A 19,443-nucleotide genomic window follows, 5' to 3' on the forward strand; every position below is an offset into this window, starting at 1 on the left:
CTTTCTAGTCAAGCATCACAGTAATAATTAATATACAGTAGAGTTAATCATAGTCATAGCAGAATTCACTTGAAATTCAGTAAATGAAGTTTCTGATACTTAGCTGCATAATCCCCTAGTATACAACAAACACTTGAAAATGCCATGCAAACAGGAAAACACAGAAGTGAAACACTGGTAAGCTTCCATTCCTTGAGTCTAGCTTGCCTAGGGGACACCCCATTTTAACAAGTGATACTTAATATGAGCAATAAAACCCAGCTACTATCCTTATAGTAGTCCCTGAATAATAATGTGGAAACCAGAACTTGTACCAGAGACAATCTCAGATGCATTACTTCATTTTGGTGAGAAGATGGAGAAATAGCCAGGAACTGGATTGGTGATAAAAAGACCTGTAATTGAACCCCACCTTGGAAAGATTTTTCATTGTGATAACATTGATTTACTCTGTAGTATGAAGCAGAGATATAGGATCACATCTCTTCAGGTGGATGTTACCACACCACCTAGGCCTACCACCCAGGCACATAGAGTCCACCTTTTTTAAACTATTAAGACACCAATAGCAAGTTTTTGTTATTTTCTATCTAAATTAACTCATGCCCCCTACATTCTGTGCACATTAAAATATGTCATCTCTATGTGAAATCTTAAAATAATATTTTGCAGTTCAGATTATATCCAGCTCAATCTAAATCCTGTCTTGATTCTTTTTCCCTTAGCATTTCTCCAGCATACAGTATCAGAATGTGCATCAGATAGCATAAGGCCTGCTGTTGCAAACATTAATAAGATCTATCATTTAGGAACAGTTACTTACACTTTGTTTAATCTCTAATGGAAAGGATTTCTCTAAATATTTACACAGAACAGTTGTCAGAATGAATCCTGCAAAATAGCTGGCATACTCCCAGGAGCAGGGAGCTGGTGTGTGGGGGAGGGGAGATTCCCGGTGACTGGTCATATAATTTAAGCAGCCCCAGAATTTCAGGGAGCTGCTGGCTAGAACACGATGGGTTTGTATTAACAAAAAGGTACTTCAGAGTGCAAACCAATACAAGTAAAGTATCCAAACAGCCACTTTCGTTTATTGCTCTTGTAAAAATGACTCCCCATTTGCTTTTGGGTTAAACTAAAGGGATTATTTAGATTTCAAAGTCCTAGTAAATAAATTGTACATGCAGAAAGAAACTTATACAAGAAATGTGAAGGAACAGCAAACTTAATTTGTACAATGGCCCTTACAGCTTAATATATAGGAATGACTTGTTCCTTCCACGAGTTGCTGAGAGAGAGAGAGTCAGTGTAAGAGTCAGACTGAAATCTGGGGAAAAGTGAAATCTGCCAAGATAAATGCAGCAGTGTTTTATAAGTTAACTCGGCTGTCTGTGTATTTATTTTTTCTTTGGACGATTCTAAAATTAATACAGTTCAACTCATATTAGTAGCGGTTTAGGATTTGGGGAATGGATGAGGAAGTGCATTTGGGCTAGTTAGGGTGGAGAAAATATCCTGCACTGGAAAATCTTAGCAATTTTCATTTGAAACTTGGGCTTATCTGATGAACAATAGCACTTCTGCCCTGCAGCCTGTGGTTAAAAACTATTACATAAAGGTTTCTGGCATCATAAGCTCTCCATTTTAAGTATGAGCAATATATTAAGTTTGGAGACCAGCAGCTGAATTCCTGTCATGTCAGTGAGATGCCTACATGGGTGTTAAAGATGGCAGCTGTAGCCTGAACTGGTTTAGAGATCCTTCTACTGTAATTCTCCCTTATTTTATTAGAAATAAAAATTTAAAGTAAGGGCACATAGTGTTCATAGGTCTGAAGTCACACATGAATGAAGGCCAGGACTTCAGGTCCAGTGCTGCATAGAATGACACATACTACTGCTTTGTTCTAGGCCAGGCATGCATCCATGTGATCCTACAAGCCCAACCGGCCTTTCAGGGAATCCCACTGTTCTAGTAAAGCTTGGCTCTACATCAAGCTCTGCACAAAAATGGGAAGCTGGGGGCCTCCCCGGTGGTGCAAGGAGTTAAGACGCAACCTATGAAGCTGTCCACAGCCTCTGCAGCAAGACTTTGATCCCCTGGCCAGGGAGCAACCCACATGGCACAGCAGACCTCTCCTGCCTCACCCCCTGATCCCCTCAGCAGTGTACTTCAGTCAATCTGCCTGTTCTGTTCCCCACTCTGTCTCTGGTGGATCGTCTCACCCCCCCCCCACCTCTGGGCTGTACCCCAGCTCTTGCATGCATAAATAATATAAATGAATATTTTTAAAAATTGGAAAACTGGATGAATGTCTTAGAAATGTGCTATAGGAAAGACAGACAACACTTTTAAAATGATATTAGACCATGTGAAGGGGACTAAGAGTTACCATCTTGAGGATGAAATGAAATGATGGGTAAATTCCAGCCAGGAGGACTAAGGATACTACCTTTGGACTTTGCTTCTTGTCAACAAGTAATGAAGGAGCTTTTTAGACCATGGATCACCAGATTGGTTATAAACTGGAAAACAAGGCTCTAAAGAAACTCTTTAAGAAATAAATATTGATATATTCAACATGTTCTCATTTAGTTTATAGTCAATTTTTCTGTATCTTTTATATTTCCAGGCAGAAACTACATGTCATTAAGATACAAATAAAACAGGTCACAATTTTGGTGTTAAGTTTCCAAATGTTAGACTGCTTCTTTTCTTAGATTGTCTCATTGTCAATTTCAAGACCAATGAAAACCAAATATATAGCTTCAATAAACTGATCATATTTAGAGTATATTATTATAACTATTAGGTATAATTACTGCACAAGTCAGGGCTTATTAGCCAAATGTTGCCTGGATATTCCCAGTAGTCAGAGAAGACTGGCCAGGAAAAGAATCTAACCACTTGCTTCTCCATAGATTTGAAATATTATCATCCATCCACATGTTTAAATAAAGAGAATTAATTGTCTAAGGTCATAGGAATACTGAAATACAATGAAGGTTTTCTGAATCATAAAGGACTGTGAAACTCTCCGTAATTAGGGTAGTGGTAAGTGGAAGCTCTTTATGTTTAATTAGAGATCCAGCACATGAAGTGACAGAGTATACTCTCTGGGTGTTTGAGGCCAGGGCAACAGTTTCAAAGGCAAACTTAGGTTATTATGAATCTATTTGTGTTTCTTGTATGTTTTTCATAGTTAGATTTGACAATCTTCTGATTCTACACAATGAAAGTTGAAACTTTGAGCAACCCTTAGTTACTGAGAATTTCTCCTTAGCAACTACTGACAGCACCACACTTCTAAAGGGTATTCTTTTCAGTGCAAGAAATCACACATTAGCTGTTGGTCTTTTCCAAACTCTAGAGGTTTTAGAACTCCTGGTGTAAAATACTGATCTTCTCTTATTTCCAAATGTTACTTTCATAATATTGTATCTAAATTGACCTTAGGATGTTTACAAAGTTCTCTCCCCCTTCCCTTTCCATCTTAATCAGACACCTCTTTTACAAAGACTCAGACTAAATTCCTTGAGTTCTTTTATCTACTCAGGAAGGGAGGAGGAGAGTTTGCAGCGATGACAGCACTGCATCTGCACTGGCGCAGGCAGACAACCGACAGAGGTTTACAAGATGATGTTTAACATGAACTGCGCACGTACTCTGGCCACAAGTTTCTATCTCCTGCGTGCTTAGGCTGAATAACCTATTGAGAAAAAAAAAAATGGTGGAAAGCATTGTTTTCTGGTGGATTTCCTGCTCTCTGTAACTCAAGATTGCTCCCAATCCTTTGGGACAAGTAACGAGGTCTGACCACGGAGCAATGGCTCAAGAGCGCTGTGATGACCCTCCTCCCGAGGAGTCTGGCTTTCCTCAGTCTAATTACTTTTGGCAATTGTGGTTATTGGGATTTGGTCTAGTGACTCACTAGAACCCAAATTCTCCCAAAGAGCCCCTTTAACAAGCAGAATTAGGTCTGACAGGAAGCCCAGACTTCCACCTCGCTCCTACATGCAGCTTTTCCCTCATTTCTGACAAGGTTTGAAAACGCTTCATGGACTAGAAAAGAATAATAAACAAGATTTAATGGAGACAACCATTTAAAGAAGAGCACATTGCGATTGAAGTAGAAACAGTAAGTTCATGAATAAACAGCCTACCACAAAACTTAACCCATTAGGACAGAGTTAAAATCATGCTATTTATAGCAGTTTTACTGATCACCAGTAGTCAATCTAGGGTTAGTCAGGAATTGTAGAAACTAAAAAAAAATAATTTAAAAAGGATGTTTATGTCTTGTTAGGCAGTTCATTTACATTTTTCCCTAAAAGTAAAGTGAACTCTAGGGCACATTACCACTTATCTGCTAAGGCATGAAGAGTTGTTTATTATTAAGTAGTTCTGAAAAAACTTTGGTGTGGCTGACACCCTAAGTTCTACAGTTTTCCAGTGGAGTGCCTGGCTTCCCCCATGTGAGTGCAGCAGCAAGCCAAGTGCCCTGGACCATCCTTCTCCTAGAAGCAGTGATCTTATTCTGTGAAGCCAATATTTGCTAAACTCACTATCAGAGTCCTACTGTATGTACTTTGCTCTCTTTTCTTAGGCTTTTGGCTGAGACAATTCTTTATCAGATAGTCTTGTCTGCACTACTTAGGGCTACAAGCTTAACAATACCCTGCAGATAAACAATAAGGGGCAATCAATTGCTTTATATTTTAAACTGTTTAAATGACATATATCTTATCACTTATCTCCACACAAGTCTATTTTATCATCTGACCCTCGTGAAGCTGACATTGTTTTCAACAGCAACTCAACTGAACTAGTTATTCTTGAATTAAAGTCCAATAAGTGTTCTCAGTCTGGTCTACACATTAGTCAGTCCATAGGGTTACTTTTGAAAATACAGATGTCCAGGCTCCATCTCCAAAGATTATTTCATTTAGTCTCAGGTAGAGTCCTGCATTGACTCTTTCTTTCTTTGTTTTCAGTTTTTTTTTTTTTTAATCTCCCAGGTGATTCTAATTTGAAGTTAAGTTTGAAAATCACTGTATGAAGGCCCATAAAGCAAGAATTCTGAGTGAAGGTTACTGTTAATGCTCATGGTAAAAGTAATATAAATAACAGATTTTATGAAGCACCATAAAGATAACTTTTCTGGATAACAAGAGCTAGCCAGTGAAATATCTATTGTGGTTGTAAATTACAAAGAAGGATTTTGATATTTAACTGCAAAATTATAGACTTTGCCTGTATCCTCATGTCTAAGATAATCTTCTCTTGGATATGCACACCATAGATGGAAATAATAATCTTAGAGTACTTCATATAAACTGTGCTGGTCTATTGTTCCAATGAGGGGCGGGGGGAAAGCAACTGTTTATGTTTAGAAACCATCAATAGGGCCGGCTTAAGAAAGATGATAGAGGAAAAAAACTGTGGGGAGAGAACTAAAATATAAGCAAATTTTATAGCACATATTTTAAAGGACTATGGTTTGTTAAATGAGAAGGAGAAAGGGAAAGAAAAAAGTCAGGTGGGATTTAAGAAAATGCCCCCATAGCTGCCTAAAGGCACCTCAATAGTTGAGGTGATGTCAGTAAATCAATATAGGACAGGAGCTTGGGAGTCAGACCTGGGCTGGAATCCTAGGGCTGCCATATCTTCTTTGAGTTTTTATTGTTCTCAAATAACTAATTAACAGTTGGCACCTTCCTTCCTTAATGGCTGTGAGGACTAAATGAAATAATATTCACAAGAACATCAAAGGTAAGGGTCAGGCCCTCACCTCAATGGCAGCTATTTTATACTAATTAGTATCAGAACACTCATTTTAACAAATACATATAAATGTATATTAAGATAAAATATATGTGAATATTACAGTGATTCTGAGATGATAGAGTTGCAGTTTACCATGAGGTATTTACACATATTTTAACAAAACATTTTACCTATTTTTTACCAATAAAAGGTGACAGTTACTTCCTCTACTTATATGACAGCCTTTGTTGAGATGACTGTGTTGAATCTGATGTCCCTTGGTAGGAGAGAAAAGTATAACAATAAGAAGTTATCTGCTCTTAATCTTAGTGGCTTATCAAGCATATGTTAAGAAAACAATATTCTAAAATAAGCAGTTCACAAATTCTGTTATTTTATATTATGTGTGGTGGTTTGTATTATGTGGTTATAAACTGGGGGCTGGGGCCTCCCTGGTGGCGCAGGGGTTAAGACGCAACCTATGAAGTAATCCGCAGCCACTGCAGCATGAGTTCGATTCCCAGCCGGCCAGGGAGAAACCCACATGGCGGGACAGACCTCTCCTGTCTCACCCGCTGCTCCCCTCAGCAGTATACTTCGTCCTGTCTGCCTGTTCTGTTCCCCACTCTGTCTCCGGTGACTCCTCTCACCCCCCGCATCTCTGGCCTGTACCCCAGTTCTTGTATATAAATAAATTAAAAAAAAATAAAATAAATAAAATAAACTGGGGGCTGCTTTACACTTATTTTCAGGTATGTGCTTTGAATTGGGTATAATTATAAATATGCTTACCAGTTAGTTTCCTGAGGACAAATTTTGGGAGTGAATATAGCACATTTCAATATTGTGTCTTCAGTTTAGAAAAATGTCTTAAGGTAACAAAATCTAATCTCCTGCCTATGCCAAGTACTGAGAAGGGAAGTAGGAAGAAAATAAACACACTAAAAAAATATAACCTGTTTCTACTGCAGAGATTAAAATTGAGTAGGAAGAAGAAAGGGCCAGGGACCTGTCTGTTACTGAGACTGGACAATTACTCAATGGGGGATGCTGCAGAGGTAACCACACACTGTGTTGATGGACTGGATTCCTTCCAATTTCAGCCAGTCCTAATATTCTCCAGTTTTAAGAGAGCACACTTTGTAGAGAAGTCAGCTTGTAAGTTGAATGCCACTAGTTTGAGTAGATGCTAGACCTACTAATATGAATGGAATAATATTTAAAATTGAGTATTTTAAAAATCATCTCTTCACCTTAAGAAACCTTATCTTTCATTATGATAAAATTTTTCAAGTTTCCTTTGATCTGCTGCAAAGAATTATATTCCCAAAGGAGATGAGACTTCTAAATATAATCTTCAATTGGAAGATGTGCTAATTTAAAATTGTAACTTACTATACTTGTGACCATTCTTTTATATATTAAGAGTACTATAAAAATGAGAATCCACAGTTGTGGATGATATACTAGACTCTTAAAATACACCAAGTACCTTAATGTAATTAATGTCATTTTGATAATACCAGTAAGAATAAGTCTCAATGTCAGTGCTGCAAACATTTTTAATAACGATAAACAGGTGCCACTAGATTTTATCTCATGAATTCAACTATTCCCTTTATGTGAGTGACTTTAAAATACTTATTTCAGCTGCAACCATTCTCTAAAATTTTGATTCTGAGTAACTAAATGTCCGATGGCCCTTGAAGAAAAGATAAATAAATTTCTAACCAAATTTGCTTCTACTTGTCTGTTTATTTATCTCTGTCATGTTTCCATTCACCCACATTGAGTCCTTATACTCCAAGGTTTAATAACCAGCAGTGATCTCCTCCTATTTTCTTTTCATATCCAATTAGTTATCAAAATCTATGGATTTGATCAATATAAATTACTACTGTATGACTCGCCAGCTCAATCACTGTCTGAGTGTATGGTCTTATTACTCTAAACCTGGGTCACTTACAGCTTGTCGTGCTGGGAGATCTCTGATGCATCTCTCTGGTTGGTTTTCCAAATCAATTTCCTGTGACTCAAAGCCCAAGGACAGGATGAACCTGCTGGAGATTGAGAATGCTGACTGATGCTATGACTATTGTTTACAGGCACTAGAAATTGTGAAGAATGGGTATTACCATAATTAATACATTCTCGACTTTGACAGCTTACTGATTAACCTTCATATTATGAATGACCTATAATAAGTGAATGCTTGTACTTGTTTGCATTCTTAGTCTTCATCCACTTAGTTTAATAAGACTACTAAGTTTAGGGCCTCCCTAGTGGCACAAAGGGTTAAGATGCAACTGGGCCTCTCCGGTGGCACAACAGTTGAGCACTGGGTTGAGAAGCTGCCTGCAGTCTCTGCAGCACCAGTTCGATCCCCAGCCACCAGGTGCAGACAGACCTCTTCTGCCGCCCGCTGCTCCCCTCAGCAGTGTGCTTCGGTCCTTCTGCCTGTTCTGCTCCCGGCTCTGGCTCTGGTGAATTCTCTCACCTTCCCATGCTTCTGACTGTACCCAGTGCTTGTATAAATAAATAAATAAATCTTAAAAAAAAAAAAAAAGACGCAACCTATGAAGCTATCTGCTGCCTCTGCAGTGCAAGTTCGATTCTTAGCCAGGGAGCAAACACACATGGCACAGCAGACCTCTCCTGACTCGCCCACTGCTCCCCTCAGCAGTGTACTTTGGTCAATCTGCCTGTTCTGTTTCCCCACTCTGTCTCTGGTGAATCCTCTCACCTCCCCCTGTCCCACACACCTCTGGGCTGTATCCCAGCTCTTGTATGCATAAATAAATAAATCTTTAAAAAAAAAAGACTACTAAGTTTAGAACAATTATAGCACCCTGGTCATGGCTTACATTTTACTCATAATGAAAGATTAAAAGTTGAAGAGACTATGGAAATCACTTAGATCTAAATTTCTCACCAATCATATAATTTCACAGATGAAATTACCTAATTTCACTCTAGCATAGTATGATAAGGAGACTTGTCTGGGATATGCAAATATAAGTATCAGTACTGGACCTAGAACCCAGACCTAATTCTCAGTCTACATTCTCAACACACACAGGGGCATCTTCCTCAATGGCTTCTTATCCCCACTCTCTACCATGAACTTGTAATGCTAGTTATTCATCAAGTTCTTAAAGATCAGACAAAATCCTAATAAGGTAGTGTATGTATTGAAGACTGGGTAATATTCTTATATAAGCATCAAGACAGTTGAAAGTTGTTAAATTTATATTTAATGGGGGAATTATATTCTCTAGTAACATTGAATTTTTTTCCTCAAAAAAAATCCCAGAAGTTTGGTCACAGTAAATGGTAACTAGGTTCCTTGCTAAGTGTACAAATAAAGTAGAAATGCTCTTATCAGAAAAGAGGCACCTGCAATCATATTTTTAAAATATGAAGTTATCAACCTTTTCACACATGAAAATAATTTAGATATATTGCTCAAATATTTCATGTTAGAGCAGAAATGGGATTTCTTAGTACTAAATGGCACTTAGTACATTCTCAGCACCCCCACAAACCTTGAGAATAGAACACTCCATTTTTTAAGTATTGTTAGCTAAGTAATTTAATCAGAAAGCTAGTAATATTGCTGAATATATAGATGTAAGGGGTGGAATTAAATAAACAGCCAAAATGGATAGCATCTTTTATAGATGAATAGTTTGTATTTTACATATTTTGTTAAGATATAATGGTAAAGCATTTCAAACTTAATGGGTGTTGAAGACATGGTAAATTTTAGGAAAATCCAATCATTTTAAGTGTTAACAAAAATTAATAATCAACAGCAACCCACATTTTCCCTCAAAATCAAAAGCAAAACAAAAGAATCTATATAATTTATGATGCAACATTTTTTTTCAAATAGTGATTCACAAAAGAATGCCAGTGTATAATGCACTGTTAGGAAAGAAATAGTCCTAACCAAGTAAAACATAATTTCAACACACTGTCTTGCATGATCCTTACCATGCTCTTAAAACTGAATGATGTTTTCCTAATGGTAACCAAAGTTGATTCTTACATTTCATGAAACATAATACCCACTCTGATGGCATTTCAAGAATTCACTACTTGGAAAAGGATTTTGGGGGGATGGGGTAAATGAATACTGATGAAATCAGAAAAGAGGTTAGGACTATGTCCAAAATGAAACATTTGGATAGAGATACAGGGGAGAAAGACTTTTAGTAAATCACTATATAGAACAGTTTTGTTATTTGATAATTCATTCTTTTTATGGTAGAGGGATCATTGGTTCTATCACAATACATGGGATTTAAAAGAATGATTAGATTTGAAAAAAAAAAAGATTAGCGTCTACTTAGAAAATATTTTAAACATTTAGTAGCAATCTGGAGATCTTTGTCCAGATTCCAATAGTCTAAAATGATCAGATGACTAATAAATTCATTATGGAGTAGTGTGGCAAGGGTTTCCCCATAATAACGTGAAAATCAAATTTAACTACATGTTGTAATTTCTATTCATCGCTTTCTGGGGACCTAATTTGTAGAATATTAAGTGCCAGGGAAATAGTGAATGGATAAATGATTTAGCAAAATGATCTCCTTACAAGTTGAAATACTGTTCATATTTCATACTTAATGAAATATTGAAATTATGGCACTAAGTTAATTTCACACTCATTCTTATATTCTCAGTTACTTTCCATAGAATAACGTGGGAGTAAAAAGATAATATTTAAAAATTATCATTCTTACTGTTAGTACAAATCCTTCTACTGAAGTAATAAACAGAGAATTAAATTTATATAATAAAGGGATATTTTAAGTAACAACTCTGATAGTATAACGCTGATAAAATTGGAACCCCCTTCCCAAAAGCCTTTTGCTTGTCCTTAGATGTTACCATTACTGCCTAGGAACTTGAATATGTGTTCTGATTCATAAAGATATCACATGATATGTTTGTTGCAAAGTATACTTTCTCCAGCATATTTTACTCATCTCCAGCTATTAAAGTGTTTCTCTCAAAGACAAGTTAGACTGGTGATAAAAGTAGACAGGAAAGAAAATTGCATTGTACCAAATATTTACAACACATTTCAATTTAAAATTAATATTATAATATGCATTGTAAACTGGAAGATTTTGCCATCTTACACCTAATTTTACATTTTCCAGGATTTGCAGTACAAACACCAAGAAGATATCAAAATCTCCAAGAATAACTCAACACCTGAAACAATGCCATGATTAATGAACAGTATATTCCAATAAATTAGTATTTTTCAACATTACAATTATTTGCCTTTTACTTTGCTCCTTTTTTCAGATATCTTTATGAAAGACTTAAAAGTTTTGTGATTATGCAATGTGTGCTTTGTAATTATTATATGTACAATGACTTTTCAAAACTTCCATTTATTTGGAATTGCTTGCAATTAAAACCCAATTAATTGATGACATCACATTAAAAGCATACTACAATTATATCTGATGTTTCTAACAATAGTCTTCTGGCAAAGTATGATTCTACAATATCTTCTAAATTACCAAACAATGTATTGTATTTAGCATGCGTCACTATTGTTACTTAGTTCTTAACTCTATGACATCCATCATTAATGAATACATAAAAATAACAGTTCAAAAATTCTCAGTCAACCAGAACAACTTATTCTTCAAACATATCAAATAAATAATGGTCTAGAGAAAATTATATGTAATAATTCATATTCCATACTTCTTTATGGATCAACATGTATTATAAATAGCAGGAGATATGTTTCACTTACTGCCTGTATAATTTTGTGTAGGTTACTTAGCTTCAGTTTCTCAGGTTCTTTCTCTGTAAAACGGGAATATTAATACCACCTCTATATTTCAACATGCTGTTTAGGGGTCCAAGTGAATCATTCAAATAAAAATCAGTGTAATATTAAGGTATTGTGATTATTAGTATGGTAATTATAGCTTTAGCTTGACTAGGAGATAGGTATTCAGAAGCTGACTGTACCAACTTGCAAAAGCTGAGCTGGAAATGAGTTGAAAACTCAACTTGGGTTTCTTGATTTTGCATCCCATACAGTTAAAATTTACCTTTGAAAACATTGCTGGTTGGGGAAATTTGAATAAGATTGTATTACATTTTTTCTTGAATAAATTTAATTTAGCTTCTCTAGGATCTTTATATGAATCCTCACAGGTAAAAAAAAAAATTACTGTCTATATGCACCTATAACTTAATAGTCATTTTCTAACTTAGAGAAATCTTGCTTAAAGTGGTTTTTGTAATAAGAAACAAGATCACTAGTTTGTAATAATATAGACAAATCTTATAGAAATCGTTTTAGGGAAACTGGAAAATATTGGTATTATTTTAATTGTTGTACCCGAGGATTAACAGTGACTCCTCAGTTTGACTATGTTTAACACTTCAAATGAGACTCCTTTTTGGGTAAACTTTACTAAAACATTCAATAAACCATTTTTTAAAATGAAAAATAAGTTTTATTTATCCCTTAATTTTCTTTCTCTCACATTTTTGTTATGATTTTAAAAGTTTTGGAAAGTGAAGCTATTTAGTTACAAGCCAGAAATAATATTCTTGAATACTCATTTTATTTATTGTCCCTTGAAGGAGAAATAAGAAAGACTGCATAAAACCTTTGACTACAATCTTATTTTTCATTTTAAAAACATTTTCCTAGCTCCTAATTGAGAAAAGGCTTATTTATATGTTTCTCTCAGACCTCCAAAGAAACGAGTATAAACACATGCAATTTGACCTTGAGTTTCTGGACATTTAACCAGGATCTCTCAGTACCCTCCACCTCTTGCCAATTCTAAAAACCATGTTGCACCTGCCAAAAGTCTCGTCTGTCTCCTCCGAGGACGCAAGGGGTCGCCCCTCTCCCAGAATTGCACCAGCAAATCCAGCCGCAAATGCAAAATCAAGTGCGAAGGCGTAAGACAAGTAAGTCCCCCACTACTAGAGCGCTTTCCCAACCCCACTCCCCCAGAATAATTGGAATTTCAACCCAATCCCACCCACTCCCTCTCTCACCCTCTTCACACAACCAGAGGGCGCCTTTGACTTGGACTTCAGACGAGTAAGGCAGGTCGCAGAGCTGTTTGTCTTTTGACTCCGCGATTGCTCTTTAGTCCAAGTCTAAGGGTGCGCCATCCCATGGCTCCCCGCAGTCTTGGGGAGCCGTCAGCCCGCAGCTCCCCGCGCCGTCCACCTCTCCGGGAGAGGTGGGAACGAATGGATGGCAGATTTTCCCAAGTCTTCTTACAGAAACTGGGATCCCAACACTGCCATCGGAGACTCCTCTAACTTTTAAGACCCTGTCCCGCCCCAACAATTATGGGGCCCGGGGTCCTCCCTGGTGTGAAAGAGGGAGTGGGTTGTGGGCTCTTGACGGGCACGAGCTGAAAAAGTGATGGAAAGTAAGAATCTGGGCTTGTGCCCAACATCCGGTCCCCACCGACACTACTCAATTTCACGGTCGGACCCTGCACGGAGAGGGGGCGGGGACCACCAGGATGCGGGTGATGCTCGAGTCACAGGCGACCCCTCTGAGCGGCCCCACAGTTTGAGTGAAAGGGTTGGTGGAGAAGTCATGCAGAATACAAACCACTCAAGAGTCCAAGAATAATAAATCGGATGCCCTGACACCCTCGTGCCCCTTGCTACGGGATTCTAGAGGCTGGGAGGCCAGGCCGGAGCCCCTGGCGCGCAGACTCAGCCACGTTTTTAAAAGGAAATTTTCAGGTGAATCAAACCTTGTGTACTCAAGGAGAACGACACAAAGGTAGCTTTCAAGGGACCCTCAAGTCGAGCAGGGCAGAGACAAACAGCAACTGAGAAGCGATTGCTAAATCTCCATTTCACACAAGCTGGTGCTGTGTACTTCGTGCCGCACCCGCGGTTGCCCCGAGGGCTTTCGCCGCTGGCTCTCGGAGGCTGCTCAGCGCGCGGGACAAGAGGCCACCAACAGCCTACAGCTCCCTCGTCGCGTAGGTCCGAAGAGTCAAGGTAATAGCTCACTCTCAGCGCCCCGCAAAGTTAGATTTCTTCCTCCCAGTCCACACCGGCGCCCCCCACGATGTAGCCTCCCTGGGTCGTCCCCCAAGTTGCAACAGAACTCCCTCCCAGGAACAGACGCCAAAGTGGCTAGCGCGCAGAGCTACCGGGAGCCTTCCTAGCTTCTCCACGCTCTTCTCTAGTAGACAACACCTTTCAGACAGACAAACCTGAGTTGAGGGTGCCCTTGGGGGTGGGGGGGTGCAAACTCGCTTTCTTAAGAAGCCTTCACAAATTAACCTTCCAAGTAACAGGAGTCCGGGTAAGGGGCGTGTAGGATGCACGCGAGAGTCTTTAGGGGCATCCCACCCTCTGTATGTGTCTACCCCAGGGGACCCACTTGAAAGAGTCTGAGACGGTAAAAGCGCTCACGCGTGACAAGCAAGATTGTAACTGGAAACCCGGCACCTCCGGCTCCCACCCTCTGGCTGGGTTCAGCGGTGCTCTCCCCCGGGAGTGGGACCACTAGCGGGTCTGCAAGCGCGCAGACACGCCAACCCGAAGAGCGCCTCGCGCGCGCTTCTGATCCACTACAGAGTGGCCAGGGGCGCAGGCCGCGCAGGCGCTGGGGCTGGGTCCGGGCGGACCCCGGGGCTAGCTCCCCGTCACCCCGGCGCAGCGGGAGGGCCCGGCACTGTCTGCCCACGCGGGGCACCCAGGTTAGGTGAGCGCACGCTGCGGCAGTGCCTCCCCCCTCAATTCAGGTTTTCTCAGCCTTCGGGGGCATCCCACCCGCCAGGCTACGGGGCAGTTTGGGGCTCGAAAGCCCATCTGAACCTTGGAAGGGAAACACAAATCCATTGAACTAGTCTCAGGAAGGACCGAACTTTGTGGCGCTCTGAAGTGATCGAGGGGGCGGGAGCCTCTTGAGCGCCGGGTCCTCCCGGCGGTGGCACGCGTGAGGATGCGGGAGAAGCGAGGGGCGCCGAGGGGAAGGCGTGAGAGACGCGGTGGATCCAGAAGCTAAAACTGTTACCTCCTCTTGGAGGCGTGGGTTGAGGGCGGGGGGACCACTGCCGTGGGCGCTGACTCAGGACAGGCCCAGCGACCCGACAGGTGAACGCGGCGGGAGGGAGCAAATGCGTAAAAACAAACCCTGCACTTACTTCTTCGCTGGCGCCTTCCCCGGGAGGCGTTTTGGCTGCCGATGTATTCCATAGAGTTCAAAATGATAAAAAACCAAGGAATCAGTCGCAAGTGCATAGTAACCCAGTAATAGTTCCCTTCCTTTTCTCCTTTTTCTTTTGATTGTTAATTAGATTGAATGGTTCAGAAATATATGTGCGTGTTAGGCGTTTCTAGAGCGAGCTAGCGAGCGAGCGCGAGCAGCGGACTTCTCCACTTAAATCCGACAGGCTTGCTGGGATGGCACACGAAGCGGGTCGGGAGAACTGGGAGAACAACTATTGTACTTTCAAATTGTCCCAGCCCTGAGCGGCCGCGGCTCCGCGAGGGTGGCTGTCAACGCCGCGAGCGAGGGTTTCCGGAGCAGCGAGCGGCCTCGCCAGAGTGGCCGCAGGTAGCATGGTGCGCGGCGGCTGCGGCCGCGAGCAGGATCCGGGCGGGCGGGCGGCCGGGGCGGCCCGGTGGGCTCAGAGGTGGCGGCTGCAGCGGCGGCGGCCCGGGGAGCGCAGGGGAGCGGGCGCCGTCGGCGCCGCGGCCATGGCCAAGGGGCGGCGGAGAGACCCCAAGCTGCTTCTCCCGTTCCTGAGCAGGAGCCGCTTCAGTGCCGGGCTGGGCTCTCAGGAGCACCCCAGAGGGGAGGAGGGAGGGAGGCAGGCAGGGAGGCAGGCAGGGAGGGAGGGAGGGAGGGAGGGAGGAGGGATGGGGCGAGGGAGGGGGAGAGCGTGGATGGCTGCGGGGGGCGGGGGGAGCTCGGGGGCGGGGAAGGAAACTGCTGGAGCAACAACCCTGAGCGACCTCAATAACTTTCAATTTCAAGAGGGAAAGAGGGAGCTGGAAAAGTACAGGCGTTGTGATTTGGCGGAGGTTCGCGGAGAGGCGCCTAAGGGGTCCCGAGTCTGCAGCAGCGCATCTCTGGGCACCGCAGCGAGGCGGGCGAGCGCGAGTTGGGGAGAGAGGAGGAAGCACTACATGCGGAGGGGAGTCCCTCCGAAGGGCCGCTCTTGCCGGGAGAGGGGGGCGAGCTCCGGCTGGAGTGCTGAGGCCGGAGGTCCGGCGGGCGCGAGACCCCCGCCCCCCGCTCCGGAGGCCACCGGTCTCCGCAGCCTCCGGCCGGGCGCACCCCGCTCCCGGCGGCGGTGCGCCCCTGCGTTCCCACCCCCCGCGCCCGCGCGCGCCTCGCCCCTCTTCTTGGCAGATGGCTGGGAGATTTCTGGCTGCGTACTTCTTCCCAGTTTCTTGAACCCTTCCTGTCTTGCTTTTCTCCATCTCTTCCAATGAAAGTAGCAGCAGTCGGGCATCGGGTTGGTCGTCCGGAGGAAGCTCAGCGGACTCCGGCGCTCAGCTCTGTCGGAGTTACTAGCCCGAGGCGGGGGGTCAGCGATGTGGGGTGGGGTGGGGGGAGCGAAGGCAGAGGTGTATGAGCTTAAGGTCATCCTTTTTGGAAATTCAATTGTGCTGCTCGGGAAGATTCCCCCTCCCCTCAAGCAGTTCCCCTCTGCAGGCAGCTTGCCCTAATTCGGAGCTGTCTCACCCTCTGCTTCCCAATCTCCAGGAGAGGATTTGCTGTGTAATTTGGTTTCTCAACTGGGGGACTAGGGGTGATAGTAAGATTCTTCTCCCTCTTGGGGAGGAGGGGAGGGTCCGTTACTTTCTTCTGTTCCTAGCTCAAGTGGGGACCCAGAGGCAGGAGAAAATAAGGTTCCCTGGGCCACCTATGGGTGGCAGAACCGAGGGCCGGCACTTCTGAGAGGTGCACACACCCTGGCTTTTATTAGTCAATGGTGAGCTTTCCACCTTCTTTCGCCAGTAGCACAAGTCGATGCTTTACCAGTAGTTAATGAAGTTGAAAGTTGCAAGACCCCCAAAGTGATTTTAATATAAAGCTGTTCTGCATGCTGTATTTAACAGAGTATCTGAAGGACTGCACGTCTGTAGCACTGCAGTTTTCCACGGACACAAACTTCTGAGAAGTCACCTGGAAAAAGTCCCTGATTCATAATTGCCTTGCTAATTCTTATCCACAAATAATTTTGGTTTAGAAAAGATTTGTACTCTTTCCTCTTTTCTCCATATAATCCCTGTTACTGGATTAGCTTCAATTTATGTGTTGATAAGTGAGAGGAGATAGGGTTATCTCCTATCCACTCTATTTTGCAAGCTTGCAGTGCTTCAGATGGTTTTATTTCTCTGAACACTTCAATGTTGTGGTTGTTATACATCACAGAAAAGAGGATGAAGGAGATGAAATGCCCTGCATGCCCGAGGAAGGCAAATGAAATGTGCATTATTGTCAGTGCTAAAAATGAGAATCTGACACTAGCCTTTCAACCTAATTCCTTCATAAGATATTATTTATAACCTTGCAAAACTGTATTAGAACTATGAAGGTAGGGATATATTTTTTAGGTTTGATATTATGGGGAAGATTATGATTTTGGCTTATTTTTAAGAATTCCCATTTGCAACATTCCTCTTTCTGTACAGAATTCTCTTTTCTGTACATCACGTGTGCGTGCGCGCACACACACACACACACACGCACACATACTCCTCTTTTATCTGTTACCTAGTGGACATACTTGCAAAAGACTGAGTTTATCACATTGAACCAAAAAAGTTACAGATAGCAGAACAATTCCAATAATGATTATCCAAAAAAGAAGCTACTCTATTTTTCTGTGCCTGTCCTGTCAGTTTTGCTTTCCTTCTTACTTAATGCCTCAGATCCTGAATATCTGCACCATAAAATGTGGGGGATTTAAAGGCTGTGGGAGGCTCCCTTTGAAAAGGACTCCAGAGACGGCCTTTCTAATCCAGGATACTTGAGCCGGATGGGATGAGATTGCAAAAGGGATGTAAAAAAGCAATTTGGTGAACAACTTCAGGGAAATGAACATGAAGAAAGACATTTACTTTTCACTGTGTTATGCAGACATATGTTAGTTTGGATGAGAGCAGGAATGGCAGTGTAAATAAATAAACAAACAGTGAGAAGCTGCAGTTCTTGAGCCATCTCAGAAAAGAAGTACTAGATGCAGTGGGCAGGAAAAGCTTGTCAAGGAATAAGCACTGTATTGAGGAAACATAAGGAAAACATTAAATAAACGGCGAGTGTATTCTTTCTCTCTTGACGCTATGCTTTAGAAAAACTTTTTCCTGATCCATGTTCCCGTACTATTAAATGCCTGTTTACTTGCCTAGCCAAGTCTTACATTCCCTCAATTGCCCTAGCAGCTTATGGAAAGCCTGCCTTGGCCTATTTTGTGCAACATAGTGCTTTTATTAATATTATTTTAATCAAGAAAATAATACTTACAGAAGCTTGTGATTGCCAGTGGTTTCTAGGTCCTGAGTCTAAAAGCATGATAAAAACCACAGGCTCAGTATAGAAGTCAACATTTGCTTGTTATTGTTCTCCAGAAAATACTCAATTCCCAGGAAGTTTAAGGAAGTTGAGCCAGGAGAATAGAATAGTGTTTGGACAAAGATAGGGGATTAAATACATGCAGACTAGTTACTACAATGTCTCATCTCTCCTTTATTACTCCCCTCTCCCTCCCCACCAGGCAGTGACAACAGTAACAAGTTATTTTTGTCCTTTGTAGCAGTGGCACTTTAAGGGAAGAAAATGATTGTCATATTGTTGAATCCATACTGCAAATATGTGAAAGGGGGTGTGCTCCAGAAAGAGAGAGCAAGCCCAATAGTTTGGAATGGGATATAACTAGTAGTGATGAGAGATATTTGGCAAAGTTCGGGCTGACATCAGTCATTATACCACACAGCTAACATGCAGATCCTGAAAATGCTCAACTCTCCAGTTACTCAGATCTGGAGACATCTGAGTGAGTAAGTCAAACAGGGTACTGCTGGCCAGGCCTGTGTAACTGACACAGCTCAAAGTCATCCCTGAAATATAGAGCAGACAGCAGTATTTAAAAGCCATTGAAATGAGTACATGAAGGACAACTACTATTTTTAGAGAGAGAAATAAAGAAGACAGAATTATTATAGCAATTTTTAAAATGATTAAATGTTTATATAGCATTAGGAAAATGAGAAAATCAAGGCCCATGATGGATTACTTTCTGTCAACAAGAAAGAATGTTCTTCCTTCCAGATGAAGTTATGGGATACTTATAAAATTGTGGTGAGCACTGTCTGCTGTGCCTATTTTTAAAAAGTTCTTTCTCTCACAAATCATTTAATTGCTGGGCTCATTTAAAAAGTGAATATCCAGCCATACTTAATATAGAGAATTTAATAGCCCAGAAAATTTTGCTTGATTATAGAACTTAAATATAAAGAGAATATGTGTTGCAGTAAGAAGGGTGCTAGACTAGCAATCTGGGCATCAAGGTTAGGTCCTTATTTGTATCTGTTTTTGTATTCCAGGTTTTTTCATCTGAAATATGAGGGAATTCTACCAAATGAGCTCCAGAGTTCCTTTTAGCTATGAAAGAAATGAAA

The 19,443-nt window shown here is 41.5% G+C and overlaps 1 protein-coding gene across 1 annotated transcript in view; it reads right to left on the minus strand.

Moving 5' to 3' along the window:
* Window positions 1-15,128, minus strand: part of RSPO3 (R-spondin 3) — a 77,420-nt gene extending 62,292 nt beyond the window's left edge. Inside the window, exon 1 of the mRNA XM_084228194.1 lies at window positions 14,955-15,128. Within this exon, the coding sequence (XP_084084320.1) occupies window positions 14,955-15,051 (97 nt within the window). The 5' untranslated portion in view covers window positions 15,052-15,128. The remainder of the gene's footprint in view (window positions 1-14,954) is intronic.
* Between the last annotated feature and the right edge of the window lie 4,315 nt (window positions 15,129-19,443).

Source organism: Talpa europaea (genome assembly GCF_964194135.1).
Source record: "Talpa europaea genome assembly, chromosome: 2".
Taxonomy (NCBI): domain Eukaryota; kingdom Metazoa; phylum Chordata; class Mammalia; order Eulipotyphla; family Talpidae; genus Talpa; species Talpa europaea.